Source organism: Musa acuminata, chromosome BXJ3-1 (assembly GCF_036884655.1).
Source record: "Musa acuminata AAA Group cultivar baxijiao chromosome BXJ3-1, Cavendish_Baxijiao_AAA, whole genome shotgun sequence".
NCBI lineage: Eukaryota > Viridiplantae > Streptophyta > Magnoliopsida > Zingiberales > Musaceae > Musa > Musa acuminata.
Genome location: NC_088349.1, coordinates 615,724 through 635,240, shown reverse-complemented (window position 1 = coordinate 635,240; position 19,517 = coordinate 615,724). Strand labels below are relative to the sequence as shown.

General features: G+C 40.0%; 3 protein-coding genes and 1 long non-coding RNA gene across 4 annotated transcripts; 2 read left to right on the top strand and 2 right to left on the bottom strand.

Annotated features, from left to right (window-relative positions):
* The first annotated feature begins 2,391 nt into the window (after positions 1-2,391).
* On the top strand, positions 2,392-3,026 carry LOC103979724 (histone H4). The gene has a single exon (XM_009395914.3). It carries the CDS (start codon positions 2,449-2,451, stop codon positions 2,758-2,760), a length of 312 nt encoding a protein of 103 aa, XP_009394189.1. The 5' UTR covers positions 2,392-2,448; the 3' UTR covers positions 2,761-3,026.
* Positions 3,027-3,198: 172 nt separating this feature from the next.
* Positions 3,199-4,034, top strand: LOC135629751 (uncharacterized). The gene is made up of 2 exons (XR_010493333.1): positions 3,199-3,691; positions 3,773-4,034. It is a non-coding gene; the product is annotated as an uncharacterized LOC135629751 (long non-coding RNA).
* A 2,378-nt stretch (positions 4,035-6,412) lies between these two features.
* LOC135629748 (peptidyl-prolyl cis-trans isomerase FKBP18, chloroplastic-like) lies at positions 6,413-9,130 on the bottom strand. Its single transcript, XM_065137629.1, has 5 exons — positions 8,821-9,130; positions 7,654-7,724; positions 7,457-7,543; positions 6,771-6,920; positions 6,413-6,638 (listed from the first exon to the last, which is right to left on the bottom strand). Exons 1-5 carry the CDS (start codon positions 9,074-9,076, stop codon positions 6,555-6,557), a joined length of 648 nt encoding a protein of 215 aa, XP_064993701.1. The 5' UTR covers positions 9,077-9,130; the 3' UTR covers positions 6,413-6,554.
* A 943-nt stretch (positions 9,131-10,073) lies between these two features.
* On the bottom strand, positions 10,074-18,113 carry LOC103980841 (SNF1-related protein kinase catalytic subunit alpha KIN10). Its single transcript, XM_018827948.2, has 11 exons — positions 17,864-18,113; positions 15,582-15,770; positions 13,010-13,194; positions 12,567-12,749; positions 12,351-12,482; positions 12,072-12,257; positions 11,353-11,442; positions 11,190-11,273; positions 10,936-11,070; positions 10,605-10,850; positions 10,074-10,393 (listed from the first exon to the last, which is right to left on the bottom strand). The coding sequence occupies exons 2-11, from the start codon at positions 15,763-15,765 to the stop codon at positions 10,280-10,282; spliced, it is 1,539 nt and encodes a 512-aa protein (XP_018683493.2). The 5' UTR covers positions 15,766-15,770; positions 17,864-18,113; the 3' UTR covers positions 10,074-10,279.
* Positions 18,114-19,517: the final 1,404 nt, after the last annotated feature.

Here is a 19,517-nt window from a genome sequence, read left to right as displayed (position 1 = left end):
TCATGTACTACTTGGAAGACCATGGTAGTATGATGTGAATGCAACCCACGTTAGAAGAAAGAATGTTTATGTGTTCTGGTGGAATGGAAAGAAGATTGTCATTCTATCGACTAACAAAAAGGAAGATGAAACCAACACTTCTAAAGTAGAGGGGAAGTCTCTCTTATCTATTTCCAACTCTGTGCAAGAATTTCATTGCCAATTCTAAAGAAACAAGAGTATGCTATGCTCTTATTGTAAAGGAAGAAAAGCCACCCGAAGCAAAGATTTCAAACGAACTAAGATCGATATTGGAAGACTTCAAAGAGATCACCCCTGAAGAGTTACCAGATGAACTTCCACCCATAAGAGATATTCAGTACCAAATTGATTTGACTCTAGGAGCAAGTCTACCAAATTTTCCTCACTACCGGATGAACCCAAAAGAGAATGAGATGCTGAGGGAGAAGGTAGAAAAGTTAATACAAAAGAGACATATTCAAAAAAGTATGAGCCAAAGTGCAGTCCTAACTTTGTTGAGACCTAAGAAGTTGGAAGCTAGTAATGCCAAGTACAAGAAAGCAATTGATAAGCATAGGAGAGAGAATATATTCAAGAAAGAAGATATGGTTTTGGTGTATTTGCGAAAAGAGAGATTTCTTATATGCACTTACAACAAATTGAATCCGAAGATATATGGTCCCTACAAGGTCTTAAAGAGAATCAATAACAATGCTTATGTAATTGATTTACCAGATGATTGGGGGATCTCAAAGACCTTCAATGTTGCAGACTTACATAGCTACTTTTCAAATGAGAATTCATTTTATCCAAACATAAACTCGAGGACGAGTTTTTTCACAAGTGGCGAGGATGAATGCAGAACAAGCAGAAGAAGACTATTTTCAAAGAACAACCTACCCACTTATCACTTTTATTTATCCCACATTGTTAATTTTTATGTTTTATATTTCTTTCAATAGTCCCACATTGTTAGTTAGTTAGTTTTGAAGGCCTAGAACTAATATAAATAAAGGCCTCTTCTAAGCCTATGAAATCATAAAAAAAAAATATTTTCAACTATTGTGAAGGTTTCTCCAGCATAAGGAGTTGATTTTCCTCATCAGGTCAGTTGTTAGAATCTTTTCTAGTAGTAATTTCTTCTTTTTGTTTCTGTCCTGCATCAACCTTGGATCTTTTGTCGCACAATCATTCAATGCTTGTGAAGTTTATGCTTGTAATTTGCATTGTTTATCAAGTATTTATTAAAATGACTACTTATGGAATCCCGAATTGAACGCTTCTGCTAACTCGTCCTCTTTTTTGTTGGTCCTTTAAGGACCCTAAAAGGTTTCGGATAGACTGACTCTTTGCGGATGGACATGAAAGGGCACCGACTTAGACAAAATTAGCTAAGTTCGTGATACAACAATTACCAATACATAATTTTCATACGTTGCTATAATTTTGTCTATTAATATAAATCAAGCCAATTTAGATACTCTATGATCATCACAAATCTAACTTTTATCAACCATTGGCAAAAGATACTTATTTATAAAAGTTACATAGATCATTCAAGTCACAGTAAGTTAAAAATCAAAAGAACATATATATTTCCACTATTCAATGTGTTTAGAAACCTTATACAAATGATACGAAGGGCTTCGTATCTGACATCAACATAAAGAAATTGCAGGTGATACATGAATCCTAATATATGCTTAAGTACAAATCCTGCAAGTTTTGGTGTCGGACATGGACACGACTAGAGCACTCATATCAATAAATTAAAGGTTCACATTACAAGAAACAATCTATGGAAGCATATCGATCATATATGAGATCGGAACGCGAAGCAAAGGCAATCGACGGCTTCAAATTTAGGGCTATAAACTATATGGAGATTAGAAAGCAACGACGGACGAAACTACATACAGACGAGCAACTTGTGGATTGGCGGACGTGTTTCCTCGTATTCGGAGGATAAAACGAGGAGATCAGGAGGGTGGGTGGTACCTCGGATTCGTGGAGGTGGATTTGCAGGGTAGATAGGCTCCTCTCCACACGCCATTGCTATTCATGTCTCCGCCGTCTTCTTCTTCGTCTTCGCCTCTCCCTCCGCTTCCTCTTAAGGCTTCGTCATATTGGGCCGGCCCACGAAGACGAAGCTGCCTTTTATGGGCTTCGAACGAGATCAAGGGTGCCACACCTTCCGCACGTGCGAACCATGGAACCACACCCGTTCCGCTCACCTGCCCCGTCACGCATCCGAAACAAACGAATAGAACCCATCGTAGCCGTCAATACGAGATCCAACAGCAGAACGATACACTCCCACGGATCGACCGCTGCCACCGCCCTAGACTCCCTCTTCTATAAATACCGTCCACCTTTGCTACAATCGCGTCTTTTACCTTTTTCCTCGTCTCCAACCGTTCTCATTTGGATCGATCGACTGTGGGCGCAATGTCCGGCCGCGGAAAGGGAGGCAAGGGTCTCGGCAAGGGCGGGGCGAAGCGTCACCGAAAGGTTCTCCGCGACAACATCCAGGGCATCACCAAGCCGGCCATCCGCCGCCTTGCCCGCCGTGGTGGTGTCAAGCGCATCAGTGGCCTTATCTACGAGGAGACCCGCGGCGTCCTCAAGATCTTCCTCGAGAACGTCATCCGAGATGCCGTCACGTACACGGAGCACGCCCGCCGCAAGACCGTCACCGCCATGGACGTCGTCTACGCTCTTAAGCGCCAGGGCCGTACTCTCTACGGGTTCGGTGGTTGAGCTGTCCCTTTTCGAGTGCCGCCGTCGACGTCGGCGGCGGGGTTTGGGGCCCTAGGCTAGCTAGGGTTAGGGTTAGGGTTAGGGTTCCTCTTTTGGTTAGATTTCTGAAGAAGATGTGTTGAGATAGTAAGTTCGGAAAATGAGATGAGCAATGTCACTGATGAAAATAGAAATTGCAAAAAGATACAAGAAATTTGGCATCTTTGAAGGGGTAAATATGTACAGTCTTGATTCTAAAAATATTTTAACGGATGTTGTTTCCAAGACTTGTAATCGGCTCACCCTCAATTACATGCCATGCATAAACAAATCAATTCATCAAATTCTATGAAAAGTCTTGTGATGCCCAATCCTACTTACTAGGCTTCTATTTTACTTCATCGTCTTCAATTCAGTACTTCAAGTTGGAAGTTACTTAAGGTTCAAATGTGAAATACCAGAGCCAACAATAGATATGAGGGCCAAAGTTCAACAAAAAGAATTGAGACCAAGAATGGCAATCAAGAAAGCCGCTTTTATTCCCACTTCAAATCATGCCCGCACGAATCCAATTTCCTTTAGATTCCCCATCTCATATATCCCCCATTAAAGCCGGAATCCGAATGATCTCATCATGGACATCAAGAATCCACTTTCCTTAAAGAAAAAGGTATATATATATATATATATATATATATATATATATATATATATATATATATATATATATATATATATGAGGTACTCCAACGTTCGTTAGCAGCCCTGTGGCCTTCGTCGTCCGCCGCCGCCGCCGCATGCGACGCCTTTCGCCGGCCCAAATTCGTCTGCCATTCCTATCAAATGGCATGCTATTGCATCGGCTTTCGTGGGAGAAATGAGTGTTCGTGCTTTGATGGTCAGGATGGGGTCGGAACGTTCGTCTCCTGGGCGGAAGGCTTTCGATCTTAAGGTGTTTGATGAAATTCGTAGCAGACATGTTGTCTCTTGGGATTCGATTTTGGTGGGTAATACGAGGTAGGTGATTCGTCAGGAGGCACTGGACGTGTTCGGAGCGAGGGGAGCAATGCTGATCTGGTGCCTGATGGATGGGAAGCGTGGGAAATTATATCAGACGCCAGAATGCTTCGACAGGTCTGATCAATACATTACCCACCAACTACGGCTCAGAAATCAACACTTTTGATGCGGTTGCAATTTAGAGATGTTTGGTCACTGTCGCTTTCTTTTACATGTTCGATGAAATGTTTGCGAACCTGAGCAAGAAAAGAGCTGCCTGTGGCTTCCTTATGGCATCTGATGCTTGATTTTGGGTAGCTAAGTCCCTCTAGACTCGTCGTCGCTTCCTCGTCCTTTTCGACCCCCTGCTTCAACACCTCTGTGTTCTCCAAACAGCTCCCTTTGGTCAATGGAAAGACAGACTGCAACTCTCATACGTGGCATCTACCATCACGTTGTAGGGTTTGCATCGATTCTGTTCTCCTTAGCTTCATTGGTAGCAACGTTCGCTTACTCGATCTTGTCCTCTGACTTGCTGGGCTCCCGAAAGCGAATATGAGCTTTGGAGTAGTCCAACTCTCCAGCTGTTTCGATCATACCTCTGCATAATCAAGTCTCTCCCATGGAACTCACTGGTACTTGCATTCGAACTTTTTTCTTGGTGGAGCACAACCCCCATATGCTGATGACCAAGGCTTTCATCTGATGTAAAATTCGATGCACGCACGAAAGACCCGCCTCTACGATACCATTGCCTTTACTCCTTGAATCCATAGCCCTTCTTACCGTCGTGTTGTTCACTAAAGTGGAGCTTCCAGTAGCTCCCGATTATACCTCCGTATGATCTAGTCCCTCATGGGACTTGTCGTGTGAATCACATTGCCACGAACTATTCTATCACGATCCACTGCACCATGTCGCCTCCTGGTGACATCTCCATTGCATTTTGATCCTTGTGGGATGAACTAGAATTGTGATCCCTTCATATGTGGTCTATGCCAATACATCCCAAGGTCTCTTCCACCTTCAATTTTGTTCGCTTCTTTGGAAATCAACCTTCATCCACTCGCTCTTGGGTCACACCTAGATGAAGCACCGCTCTAGGACAGTCTGTCGCCTAGTAGCTCCCGAAGTCCATCTACTTCGCTAAAAATGGTACATCATTGTTTGGATCCTAGGTCTCTGCCCTTACTAGCACAATCTTCATTGCGCACCGCTTCCTTCATGGCAACACTGTGGCATATTCTTTAAGAGTATCCGCCTCCGCGTCCTCTTGTCCTGTGTCAAGGCCTTCTGAACCCAACTTCGCATCCACAAGTTGAGTTGCCTTAGTTCCTCCATCAAATGCTTCTCCGAGATAAGATGCATGTGCCCAGAAGCTCCCTTCGTCTTTGGCACCATACAAGATGAGTCTACTCCATCATATTGAAGGACACATGGAACAACATGATCCTGCTCTTGCCTCTGCAAGAGTTCATGTCCTTGACCTTTGTCCAAGGAAAGCTCTGTGCCTTCGCTCCATGTTTCATCTTCTATGTCGACTCACTTCATACGACTTGGGTACTTCGCCAAGTTACACCCATGTTGCTCCGCTCCTCGTTTTGCATTGAGTTGATGGTAGCCCTCGCGCCCACCATACCACGGGTTAGCCCTCCCTTGAGTCTGATCTCCATATCGACTCCAAGTGTGTTTTCATTTGTGTTGCTTTGGGTCACTCCCCCACTTGATCTCGCAATGCATCCATCAATGCATTCTCTCAAGCGAGATTATGCGACGACTCCTCGTCGCTTGCTCGGTCCATTGAGCTTCATGGAGTTATTGTTTTCTGAGGTACTCCTCAACATGTACGGTCTGTTGCACATGATTCTCCCTCTGGAGAACCGGGATCTATCCCTCTTAGATAATTATCCCGTTGGAGCAATATTTCTCTACACTTCTTTCTCTCTAAAAGTTTCGGAGACCACCTTCCCCTTGAACTACTCCAATTTGCTGAACAAACTGTGCATTGTTCTGCCTCCTGCAAACACACTTGCTAGATTGTAACTTCCAGTCAATACAGCCCGCGTTGCACCACTCAAGACCTAGCAACATGTTGAACTCGCTGCACACTTCAGCCTTGTCTCGGACGCATCCTTCACATGTCGAAAAAAAAGTTTCAATGCTCCATGGCGTCGAGTTTCGATCGCCTTGGGACCCATCCTGACCATTAAAGCACGAACACTCAATTCTCCCACGAAAGCCGATGCAATAGCATGCCATTTGATAGGAATGGCAGAGGAATTTGGGCCGGTGAAAGGCGTCCCATGCGGCGGCGACGGCGGACGACGAAGGCCACAGGGCTGCTAACGAACGTTGGAGTACCTCATACGGAGCAACAAGAGAAAAGGATAAAGAATAAATGATAGAGATCAAGAGCAAGAATATAGGATATTAAGACCTCAAATCCATGAAAAGCCTCACTGTCCTTAACAAGAAAACTGTGTCACCATGAACAAAATTGCTTACAATGTGATAAATTTCGGGCATCATAGAAATCATAGAGAGATGTGCAATAGCTGGAGTTTCACTTGAACCCATACGTGAGAAACCACCGTCCTAGAGAAACAAGCATTTACACAACACACACATTTGGTATTGCATGTTATGCAAGCAAGAACACAGTTAACACCATCAGTAAGAACTATATGTTAGACCTGGAGAAATGCATCACGTACCATAGTTTCTTGAAAATCATCCCCAAGGTAGCCACTCACTCGTAGCACGGAAATGGTGTTTAATTTCTTAACAAAACTCATAAATAGATTCAACAAAAAATATCAGAGATTAGTATCGGCATTTACTGGTATTTCATTCATTCCTTTTTTTCCATAACCGAGCTCGGGAGGAATGACCACAGTCCTCTGCATAAATAAAGATGGAACATGGACAAGAGAAACTCAGATAAACTACATTTAGTTGCACATAAGCTACAAAAATCTGTTTGAATTATGTCATTAAGAAAAAGCTGAAAGCTACTTTTCAGGAACGCTTGCCTTCCCTCCGACTTTCATTCCTTCGGTTTTTGAATACAGAGCTGGAGGGGGTTTTGGTGCAGCCTGGGCTGAATAGAGGCCATTTGCATTTTCCACAAACTCACGCTTTCTTTCCTTACCCGGTAGCGACCCGACAGTAAATTCATAAGGCTACTAAAAGAAGAGAAGCTCTGTCAGTACTAGAATTGCAAGCCAACCGGATATGAGGAGATACTAAGACGAGCAATGACATTCTCTTGACAATTGTTGAGTAATCCTGGAACATTCCTCAACTCACTGAGAACAGATAGTTATAAGAACTTATGAACTAATTAGAAATAAATCCCTATCAAGACATTAGTTCATAATAGAGATAGGTCTGAAAAAAACATAATGATCTTCTTTTGCAACTGTGAACAATCACCAGCAAAAGAGTAGGAATTACACTATGGTAATTGCCCAAGAAGCTGGTACCATGTATCCTTGGACTAGTAACCTTGCTCAAGTTGATTGATGATACCATGTATTAAAAGCTTTTATGTTTTTCCACAAGTCCTGATGGTCAAACAATACTTGATGAGAGGACTGAAAACAGTATATTAAAAGTTTGTCTCCATTATATAAGCTCAATAGAGTAGTCAATGATGAACAAAACATCAGTTAAAGACAATATCAAAACCCTGTCAAGATGGGCTTATTGAAAGAACCTGTGCAATAACGCGATTGCCAGCTAGAAGTTTAGATTCACGACTTGAGACGGCTGCAATTCCTCGATAGATGCAGTCAAAATGTACCTATAAAAACACAGGTCACCAAAACTTGAAGTGGTTTCCGATATTCATTTTTGCCCAGAAAGACTTTTTCAGGTGGATCAAGATATTGTCTAGTAGATTTCAGAACCAACCTGAACTGTGGAACCTTTCTCAGCTTTGGGGCCCTTCCCCTCAATAAGATCATAATACTTCAGACCATTAGCTGTTTTCAACATTTAGATTTCAGGCAAACTGAAAAGCAGGACAAAATGAGGGATAAAATTGCATGGAAAAAACATAACAGAGAACCGGCTATGGGCAATATCTAGTGAGGCCAAGATGATAACTCATGCAACCTTGATTCAGGGCCACAAAGTTTGTTGAATGCATTTCAACGCCACAAAGTCGACCTTTTCTTTACAAAATTTATTGTAGTTCTCAAATTTCTAAAGGTGATTGGACATAAATTTATAACAGGATGGAGCCATAAGGTCTCAAATAACATCATGTCAAAGAACATCTTATGTTAAATAAGTAAACAAGATTATTTTTTCTTATTTTTGAAAAATAAGATTCCTTTCAATTGAAGGTGTTCTTTTATTGCTAAAGTTGGTATATAGCTTAAGAAGATGCTAAGATAACAAACAGATCCATCTCAAAAAAAGGACTTTTAAAATCTCACAGTGGTTAATAAATTGAACAATATGATTATGCGCTTGTCAAAAAGAATGGAATTGCTTTTGTTTGGTTTTTCTGGAACCGGAGCAATGATGGCTATAGATCTTTCTATCTCTAAATTTTTGTGATTAATTGGACTAAATAGTCTGCCTTATATATTATCAATGCTGCCAATTTCTTTTCGTTATTTTCAGATATGTTAATTATCTTAAGGAGAAACTGCCTAATTCATAGCTACTCTAACAGATCTGTTTCGGGACACATCAAAAGCAACCAGGTTCAGACCTAGGGGTTGGTTGTCTCAGTCATTGCGCACAAAATGATGAAGTTGGTGAAGGTTTAACACTCTCAAGGGGCTAAACCCTTCCTATAAGTAACAATTAAGAGCAGACATACAAGGTCCAATTAACATAGCAAAAGAAAAATCGACTCTTGAATCTGGCCATGCTGCCTACATCCAATTTTATATGCTGCAAAAAAGTGTGTAGTAAAAGATAAACAAACATAATATGTAAGCATAATTATCACCAGAGTCACAGAAACCAAACTGATGAAAGTAACCACAATGCTACCAGTGCACAATTCTAGCAGCTAAGGACTTCATTCATGGTGAAAAAGACAAGAACTGGAAGGGAACTCACGGCTGGTGGAGTACTCCTCGGGAGCGATGGCCTTCCTTCCTCTTCTCTCCCTGGCTTGCGAAGGAAGGGGGAGCGCAATGAAGCTGAGGGGCAGAACAGATATCAGAAGCGCATCCCTTCTCGAAATGGGGAGTGAAGTGCGAGAAGGACATGGATAGTGGAATAGCTGCTTCGGTGCTGCTGCTGCTGCGGCTGAGGAGGAGGAGAAGAGGGGAGCAGGACGAAGCGACCTCAGACAGCCATGCGTTGCAGCCATCGGCCTCGGGATGGACAGAAGCCACCTGTTATCTATCTCACTATATCCGGTCGCTTGGAAAATTCCAAGAATATCCCGACAGGATCCATCGTTCACTTGTGTAATTACTCAAACACCCTCCTCGATCCGTACAACAAAAGAAGAGTTCCGCGCATGAGTTCATTCACATCGGACTTGCATTGCCACTGCCATGAATTGATGTCAGCTGCTCAGCGCCTACTTGCGCACGATGCCATAAGGAAGCCACAGGCAGCTCTTTTCTTGCTCAGGTTCGCAAACATTTCATCGAACATGTAAAAGAAAGCGACAGTGACCAAACATCTCTAAATTGCAACCGCATCAAAAGTGTTGATTTCTGAGCCGTAGTTGGTGGGTAATGTATTGATCAGACCTGTCGAAGCATTCTGGCGTCTGGTATAATTTCCCACGCTTCCCATCCATCAGGCACCAGATCAGCATTGCTCCTCGCTCCGAACACGTCCAGTGCCTCCTGACGAATCACCTACCTCGTATTACCCACCAAAATCGAATCCCAAGAGACAACATGTCTGCTACGAATTTCATCAAACACCTTAAGATCGAAAGCCTTCCGCCCAGGAGACGAACGTTCCGACCCGATCCTGACCATTAAAGCACGAACACTCAATTCTCCCACGAAAGCCGATGCAATAGCATGCCATTTGATAGGAATGGCAGAGGAATTTGGGCCGGCGAAAGGCGTCCTATGCGGCGGCGGCGGACGACGAAGGCCACAGGGCTGCTAACGAACGTTGGAGTACCTCATTCGGAGCAACAAGAGCAAAGGATAAAGAATAAATGATGGAGATCAAGAGCAAGAATATAGGATATTAAGACCTCAAATCCATGAAAGCCTCACTGTCCTTAACAAGAAAACTGTCACCATGAACAAAATTGCTTACGATGCGATAAATTTCGGGCATCATAGAGATCACGTTCTACCCATTATTTATGCCAACAAGCCATGTAATTAGTGCTCTTTGAGATCAAAAGAGGTTGATCAGACTTAGGTATCAGAAACTTAGTAAACATTGCCCAAAAAAATCAGGCAATCATTTAACCGTGTGATCTTGTGGAGACAACACATCAACGTGAAAGTTACAACGTGTATGACATCAGCATTAGGCAAATTCCATATTCACAAGAAGAAGGAACAACAAAACTTAGAAGAAAAGAAGGCCAGTGTTATAGGACTCTAAGCTGGGCAAGTAAGGCAGCACATAAGTCGAGAAAGAGGAGATGCGGCCCACTGACCCTCTGCAAGTCAAGGAGATACTTGTCTTCCCTGGTCTTGTAGAGCTGCAATCCAACAAAGGTCAAGGCAAAAAGGAAGCATTACCCACATGATCTAATTATAAATTCGATTAATAGTGTTATCTGAAGCATAGGAAGAACATTAAGTAGAGCCACATTGCTTGTTGTTTCCACATGCTAAACACAAAACATTTTGCTTAACACTTGCGACAAACATTTCGGATTAAACCTGAAAAATAAGAGAGAAGTGTGATACCTGAATCTCAAACTTGACTGTGCTGGATTCTTTCCCAGCAACATCGTCGCTTTCAACAATGGCGGAATCATCACTAAAGCTATGGTTAGCATGCAGAGAATTATCAAGCATGCTTTCAGCATTATCAGATATGCCAGGAATAAAACGGCATTTCAGGTTATAATGTCCAATCTTTTTCCAACAAACATTTAGTTCTTGTAGAGCTTTAAGGACCTCTGTCATTATCTCACGAGGATGAGCTCGAGACTGTCGATAAAAATTAAATATTCAAGCCAGGAGGAGGATTAACTAGACAGTAATGCAAAGATAAACAAGATAAACGAGTGATGACCTGAAGTCCAAGAGCCCATTTTCTTTCAACAGGAAAATGTGACCTCAAACCAATACCCTGTTGATCCATATATACCGAAAACCGATGTGCAATAGCAGGAGTTTCACTTGAACCCATACGTGAGAAACCACCATCCTAGAGAAACAAGCATTTACACAACACACACATTTCGTATTGCATGTTATGCAAGCAAGAACACAGTTAACACCATCAGTAAGAACTATATGTTAGACCTGGAGAAATGCATCACATACCATAGTTTCTTGAAAATCATCCCCAAGGTAGCCACTCGTAGCACGGAAACGATTGTCCAGAAGTAGGTAATATGATACAGTTGCCTGATTATAGAACAGAAGAAGTTATGGTGACAAGAAAGAATGGTTATGACTCGAAGAAGATACAAATCACATGAAATACCTCATTCTGGATTCTGCTATGAAGAGACTCAACCAACTGGTTCTTGTCAAAGCCCATTTTGATTACCTCCTGAAGAATGTCTTCGTCGATCTGCAAGAATGCAAATTCTTTGAGACACGTTGTAGGATTTTCCATGGCATTTACTGAAGAACAGCTAGAACTGTGACATTGCAAAGACAGGAATCATTGATTAACCTACTTCAGATACAGAACTGGCATGTGCACTTGGGAACAACATATGAGGTACACAACAAAGAAAGGCACAAAAAATAGAGTGAAAATACATTTATTTACTGCTTATACAGTATGATGACTGGCAACAGTGTGAAATAAATAGAAAAAACAATGAACACTATTACATAAAATGCTCTTTATCTTGAATGTCGAGCATTTTCTCACCACCAAAAAAAAGCTTGCTAACAGATAAGCAAGTTCTGTCCGAAACCATTTATCACAAGGTATACTATAAATCATCTCCATCACATATTATGCAAAATAATGCTAATTTAATCTATTTTCTTTCTGAAAGCAACAAACCCTATTATTTCTTCTCATCCCTTGCATTTAATTGGCAAATGGACTGAAACATCTAGTATTAGCCAATAACAGAAACAAAAATACACATACTGTTATTAGCTAAACCAACATAAGTCATCCAGAAGATTAGAACTTGCATCTAAAAATAGAACATGACTTCAGTCGTTCCAAATGGAACTTACCTTTTTAGCTTGCTGCATAGTATCTGGTGGTGGTACAGCCAAATAGCGAGGAAGATGAGTCTGGAACCATGGATGTTCACGAATCTCACGAATGGTTATTCGCTTCATAGGATCAACAATTAGCATTCTGGGAATCAAATCCCGTGCAAGAGGAGACAAATGGCTAGGAAGGGTATATATCCCGCCCTAAGGTTTTGATAAGAAAGAATATATGTCAGAGTATTATGTTTGCATGCAAAGCTGGGGTAACAAAATCTAAGATGTTCAAAGATTGCTTGCCTTTATTTTCTTAAATAAGTTGGGTATGTTCTCATCATCAAAGGGAAGGGTGCCACAAAGAAGAGCATAAAGAATGACACCACAACTCCATACATCAACCTCAGGTCCAGCATATAGTTTTCCAGAAATTACCTACAAAGGATGGATATGACAACATGGTAAAAGGCCAAAGGAAACAGAAAAAATATATATTAGTATAATGGAACATTTACATACCTCAGGAGCAGCATAATTTGGGCTCCCACAACTAGTCTTCAGAAAATGGCCATCACGCATAACATTACTTAAGCCGAAGTCAGCAATTTTAACATTCCATTTTGAATCTAGCAACACATTCTCCGGTTTCAAATCCCGATGAACAACCATGTTTCTATGACAATATTCAACACCAGATATGATCTTTACCAAAAATGAAGAAAAGAAAAAGTTAGGAATGTTTCAATGAATAGATTGTTACATGACATGTAATGTAATATATTGATAAACTTATTAAGGAAAAAAGACTGTTAAAGCAGAGATCAAACCAGTATAACACAGAAAACTAAATAGATTATTGTATATATTAGTAAATTGTATTTATCAAAGAAAAACACCACAACTATGATATTCATATGCACCTCAGAAAAGGTGATGCAAGACAAGAAATTTATTTAAAGTACCTGTTGAAAAAAACGGCGAGCTTCATCCTCTTGCAATCTTCCCTTTTCAACTATATAATCAAATAGCTCGCCTGACTTAACATACTCCATCACCACATAAATATCTGACTGAGTCTCTATTACCTCATAAAGATGGATAATATGGGGATGCATAAATAATCTCAATATTTTGATCTCTCGTCTAACTGCAGTACAGAGAATAGTCATATAGCATCACATTAACCAATCAAAGAGAACATGAGATATGTTAGAAGCTGTTTACAAAACCAATATTTGGTTTCCACCAAAGTGAAGACATGACAAATTTCAAAGCCATGGCCATGTTGGGCACATCATATTTATCTGACATGGATATGCCATGGCCGTGATGGAGAAGTGATATATTTATCACATGGATATGCATCAGCCAAAGTGCTAACAACCCAAAGCTTATGTACACCAAAACAAGGAAGAAAAAGTAACAATGACATGATAACTTCAAAGCAGTCTTTCAGAATATAACCATGAGTATCTTAGACTGTTTTTAGCCATCGAGGGTTATCATGAATTTACCCTCGTGATTCTACCAATGCAATTGAGGAGGTGAAGCTCCCCACTCAATGACAGGAATACCAAGAAATTCAAGGAATTTAGGCACCTATAAGCATGTGCCTGCTTTACCAGGCTTGCACCTTTTTCTTAGTTCATTTTCCTGCCTCAGGACATCTTTTATATGTTTAGCTTCTTAGCCTTCTGCTTAACAGAATTTTTAAACAATATCTGGATTTTGGGACAGTTGGGACTCTAATTCTTTTGCAAACAACAGATCTATCTGTGGTTATTTCCAAATCAAATCTTCAACATTGTCTTCCATTGAAGAAGAAACGAGCAAATGATTTATTTTATTTGATGTAATTATAATTTTTTCTTATTTATCTATTTTCCTTTTTAATTATATTTGGGGTCGGGAAATGAAATGTAATAAGACATCAGAAAATGAATCAACGGGTTTACTTCCCATATCATGTGTGTTTTGCAAGACCACGCTAGTTTTTCCTATGGTAGAAATTCAGCATCCATGCGTGAAACATGCGGAAGTGTGAGATTTCATCGTGAGAGTATTTTTTGAGATTCCATCCTAGGAGTTTTCTTCTTAAACCAAAGTGAGTTTGGTAGTTATACATTTCTTTTTCTATTATCATTCAATGTTTCTCTTCACTCTCATTCTCATAATTAATTCATCCTACACCAAATCTGATCATCTGATGTATGACGATCAAAGGACGAGAAAGAGAGAGAAGGGATGGACTGAAAGATAATAAAAAACAAAGAAGAAAACTCGCTATGAGTCTATAGCTCAAGAAGAAAACTCTCATAGTGAAGACTCCACACCTTCCCATGTCTCACACGTGGATAATGAATTCAATTCATCAGAAAAATAAATAAATCTGATCTCATACCACCTAAACATAATGTGAAAAATAAACTCAATTTATTGATCCAATTTTTTCTTATTATTTTTTCGTCCTCTCTTATCTTCCTTTATTCTAAATAAAAACTTCATCAACTCATATGAGTCCTACATTAGATTTAGCATCATAGCTTGTTCTCCTACATCAAATATGGAATGGAATCAGAGTCTTTGATTTAACCAAATATTCCATAATCAAAGCTGGTCCAAATTTTGATAATTAGAACTAGTGATGAGTTCCTATTTAATAGAAACATGATGCAAAACTAATTTATTTTTTTTATTTTAAAAACATTGATTAGTTTAGGGGGTATTTTGCATATTTTATTAGTTGTCACACGCCAACATCTTGATAATTTCTGAATTAGTTTCCTAGATTACTCAAGGAGAAGAAAAATAAAACAAATATGAAAAAAGAAATACATTTAAATTTTTATTTTGATTGAAGATTAAAAATATTGATTGAATATTTTATTTCTACGAAGTAGATTCATTTTTATAAAAATAAAAGTATGTTAATGAACAATATCATCAAAAGGGAAATATTATTTTCTAAGTCAAATCTTGAATGTTATCTGTGAAGAAGATATAAACATAAAAAAATTATTCTCAAAGAGCTCAGTTAGATTCTCATATTTTTTAGATTCATTTTTACTTCACCCATACTGTGTTGCTACATGAAATTTTGCAAGTAAATTTGGACAATGAAATGTACATATCACCCTATTCAATTAGTAGTTCATGTGTTAAAACTTAGTATCACTTGTTGCAATTTAATAGAATAAGATATTACATTAGATCATTCGTGCAGCTAATAGGACCAAATCGCAAATTTGCAACTCTCTAACAGAAAAAATAGAAGGATATGAATTAAGTGAAATTTCTAAAAGACCATCACCAAATTCGAGGGCAATTAGTGTGATCCTATGCCTGAAGCCCACCACTCATTTGTGAATTCAGACACTTAGGTTGCAGATGATACATCAATATGTTTATATGGATGTTAGAATTTGACTATATTACAAATGGAAAAAAGGCAAGCATGAATAACAGAATTCAGCTAAGAAAATAACAAAAACTATAACATCCATCTAACTTTCCGAAATAATGCTTATGGCATACCTTTTTCTTCCATTTCCATGTTTTTTATTTTACGACGATTTAGGATCTTGATAGCAACCTTGTGTCCTGTCAGTAAATGCTCTGCAATCTTAACCTTGCCAAACGAGCCAATGCCAAGAGTTTTTCCTAGCTTATAATTTTGTAGAACGACATCAGCACTGCCCCCTCTGCCAGATCCTTCCATTGTGACTGTGATATAATGATTCAAAGGAAACTCAATACGATGTGCTTCTCATATAAATTGTAACAGAATATGTATCTTCTTGAGCAGTTTATTTCTCAACTTACAACAGTCAATATGTATTTTCATAGGCTGTAAGCTAGAAAACTTTACCTGATGATTTTTTTTTGGTTTACAGCTCTTGAAGAGTCAATAATTGGATAACAAAAAATTAAATAAACAAAAAATATAACATCCTAACATGTTTAGAAGACACTTTAACTGTCTCATCATGCATTACGACTACTGAATTGACATGTATGCCAGAGTAGTTCATATTGAAAAAGGAATAGGGAACTCCTACAAAATTACTTGTTGTACATGATGAGATATTACTTCAATTCATCTCCATGTCACAATCAATTTAACAACGTACAATAAGCTTGATTGTATAAACTATGAGATTTTGTTAACCATATAATAAATCGATGAACATACTAGAAAAAGAACATGTTGGCATCATAACATGTCTCATGTATTCATAAATCTTTGTCCTAAATGCTTAATGAAGGTTAACCTACTAATTCTATAAAAGATTATTACAGAAATCATATGCTATCAAAAGCTTAAAGAATCAAAAACTGCTTGTCCAGGTCCGATGGCTGACCTGTGCGATAACAAGACTATTTCACCCGGTTTAGTCCGGTATGGGCTTAACATGCAGTATGCTTAAAATGTCAAACTTATCCAGCAGTAGTGTTGCCCTAGACCACCCAGTAGTGGGACTTAGGTCCCTTCTTTTCCTCTCTTCTCACCCTCAATCTTTACCTTTCCTGCCCTCTTGTCATCCCTATTCGTTGAAGCTCCCTGCTCTCGCAGACTCTCCGCTACCATCACTGCTTCTGCTCCACTCCGCTCCCCTGCCCTCCATCACCATTCCTCCCTTGATTATACCACCATTCCACTCGTCTGCCCTTCAAAGGACAAAGATCTCCATCCCTATATCTTTGCTTGCAGAGGTCCAACTAGTACCAACCCAAACCATCACTCACCGTATTAGTCCTGCTGTGACATTGGTACTGGATCAAAATTTCGATCATTAATCAAGTTTCATTTCAGATGTTAAGACCTCATTATCAATAAGTCTTATCCAACACACACAACTAAACATGTACTACTTAATCACTCTTGCTAAATTGTCAAAAACCATGACATTCATTCAACATAAGAAAACCAATCTTACATAACAAAGTCCTAGAACACGCTTTGTTATGTTATAGACTGATAAAAATCCTCTTTGAAATGTTTGATGTCACAAAAAATTTACTTTCAGGAGAACACATGCTAAGCTCCCAGACCCATCACCAAGAGAGATGTCTTGTATAATATCCCAAACTGAAAATCTAGCTACACTAACTACAATCAGATATTTAACCGATCTGGCTGGTAAAAGCTCACAAAGAGACATGCAGATAATGCAAAACAGTCACCAACTTTTTAAAATGAAGAAAAATACTCCACTGGCTAAAATATCAAACCGATATAGCATGTCTGAGTAACAGAACTTCTACAATATCTAAAACAAGCCCAAGAATAAAGATCAATTTTGGAAGAAAAAAAAATTCAATATAAATGTCTGAAATAACTGGACACTCATACACCATGTATAATAAATAACCAACCACAAGCAGGAAACATGAGGCTCCTTTACTTTGCCAACATTCTTTAGAAGCCCAATAATTCCAAAGCAGACCAAAATTCATCAAAACCACAAACTCAATGAATCCCTAAATTCATCCATAATCCCATCGCCAAAGCGGAAAGAGAACTACCATCTCGGGCACACAAATAGTAAATCCAAGCAAGACTGTACAACCAGTAAAGGTCATCACAGAAAAAAGATAAGCAGATCCAAGATTTATCAAGAAACCGAAAGAAAATCACGAATTCGCTTGAAAATCTCACGATTAAGCAGAAACCAAAGCCAGCCTAATTCGCCGGCTTCCTCTCCACGCAGTACAATCAAAATCCGATTTTTGCTCAGCTCTTCTCCCAACCAACGATTCATCTTCCCAACCGCAAACATCGAAACCTACGGACCCAAATCAGGAAAACGACTGACCTGAATCCACCCAAGGTCGCTGCGTGCCTGCGTCGAAGAGGGCGGAGAGGGGCAAGGTCGGACTTAGGGTTTGGGATTCGGTAGAGAGAGAGAGAGAGAGAGAGAGAGAAGGGAGAGACGAGATCGAGCTGGGGAAAGAGGGGAATCCGATCGCGGAGGGTTGGAATTAGAAGGGAAGGAGGAGGCGATCGTCGTGACCTGTCATCGTCATCGAAATCTTTCCTTTCCGATGTATTGCCAAATACTCGGCCGGCCCAAAGGAGGATTCTTGGTTTTATTTTATTTTATTTTATGTTATGTAGTGAGATGCCAACGTGGCGCTGACAAAGAGGAGGACAACATCACTTGGCATGATTGGTGGAATCATGGAATTTTAAATAGTTGACGTGACAATTATATATTAAAAAAATTAAAAATAAATTTTATGAGAAAAAGCCCCTTAACCTTATATTTCACTTCTGAAAAGATCACTGCTTACCGTGTGAAAAAGATTCTTTTTCCTTAGGTAATTTTAGAAATTTTTTATTACCTCCATCGTCTATTTGCTCGACCCATTGGTCATATCGTGGTCGATTGTAAATTTCACTTAAAAATATAAGTGACTAAGAGAGGAGGAGGAGGGTAGTCAATGAGGGCTACGGTCGACCACGATGAGTAAGACTACCAAATGTATGACTGGGGTACGATGGGAAACGATGATCGATAAAAGCAAAATAGTCATTTTAAAAAAGATTTTTTTAAAAAAAATTAAAACTTGGGCACTGTATGAGGAAAAAAAACCAAAGTTACGAGTTTTTTTTCAAAAATTCATCAAAAAAATATTTTTTTTAAATATCTTTATTTTAATAAATCCATAGCTTCCCTCTATTGATCGATCCATAAAAAAAGGAAAGAAAAAATATATTTTAGATATCAGGTAAAAAAATATTAGGGATTCTATAAGAAGCTTACTGTTTGGAACCCCAAATTACTATTCACAATCCTTAAAAAGTAATAATATAATATAATATACTATTTTTCTTTTTCTTTTTTTATTTTTCTTTTCCCTCCACAACCCGTCCTGTGCACCCTGCTGCCGCCGCCGACGCTTCCCCAGCATGCGCTCACTATCGCCCCGTGCTTCGCTGATGCTCTCTCCACCAACGATTGCCGCCTCGTGCTTTGTCAATGCTCCCCCTCTCCGGACGTCGAAGAGGAACTACGAGCTGTTATACCCGTCCGTGGGGAAGGTCTATGACATCGAGTTCCCACTTGCTAATAGGTAAGGAGGTGATTGCCCGAGCGAGGGTTGTTGGACAAGGAGGTGGCGGTTCCCAGTCGGCTTCGGTGTGCCTCAACCCGTGCACGAAAGTATCCGAGCGGGCGGCTGCTTGTGGAATAGCGCAAGCACTGTCCATTGGATAAGAAGGTGGTGGTCGTCGCGGTGCACATCGAGCGGGACGCGTTCTGTTCACTTTTTGCAGCGAGGGTTGCGATGGGAGGAAGACGGGAAGGTCCAACGGCGACAACAAAGGCAGTGGTTCCCCTCCCACGCTACCACAGCCATCTTCCTCCAGCACGGTGCAGGCGAGCTCGATAGTGCAGAGCCGGTGCGTGGCGAATGCGTTGGTGGGAAGAGTGGACTACGGACGTCTCCGACCGGAGGCGGCTTGGC

What these genes read in the sequence shown, in the direction of transcription:
- LOC103980841 (XM_018827948.2), bottom strand. Translation starts at nt 15,765, where the DNA reads ATGGAAGGATCTGGCAGAGGGGGCAGTGCTGATGTCGTTCTACAAAAT. An exon ending in CTCGCCGTTTTTTTCAACAG is followed by an intron (nt 12,750 to 13,009) that starts GTACTTTAAATA and finishes TTTTTGGTAAAG; the next exon opens with ATCATATCTGGTGTTGAATA. An exon ending in ATGATTTTCAAGAAACTATG is followed by an intron (nt 11,071 to 11,189) that starts GTATGTGATGCA and finishes TTGTTTCTCTAG; the next exon opens with GATGGTGGTTTCTCACGTAT.
- LOC135629748 (XM_065137629.1), bottom strand. Translation starts at nt 9,076, where the DNA reads ATGGCTGCAACGCATGGCTGTCTGAGGTCGCTTCGTCCTGCTCCCCTC. An exon ending in CGAGGAGTACTCCACCAGCC is followed by an intron (nt 7,725 to 8,820) that starts GTGAGTTCCCTT and finishes TGTTGAAAACAG; the next exon opens with CTAATGGTCTGAAGTATTAT. An exon ending in GCAATCGCGTTATTGCACAG is followed by an intron (nt 6,921 to 7,456) that starts GTTCTTTCAATA and finishes TTCTTTTAGTAG; the next exon opens with CCTTATGAATTTACTGTCGG.
- LOC103979724 (XM_009395914.3), top strand. Translation starts at nt 2,449, where the DNA reads ATGTCCGGCCGCGGAAAGGGAGGCAAGGGTCTCGGCAAGGGCGGGGCG.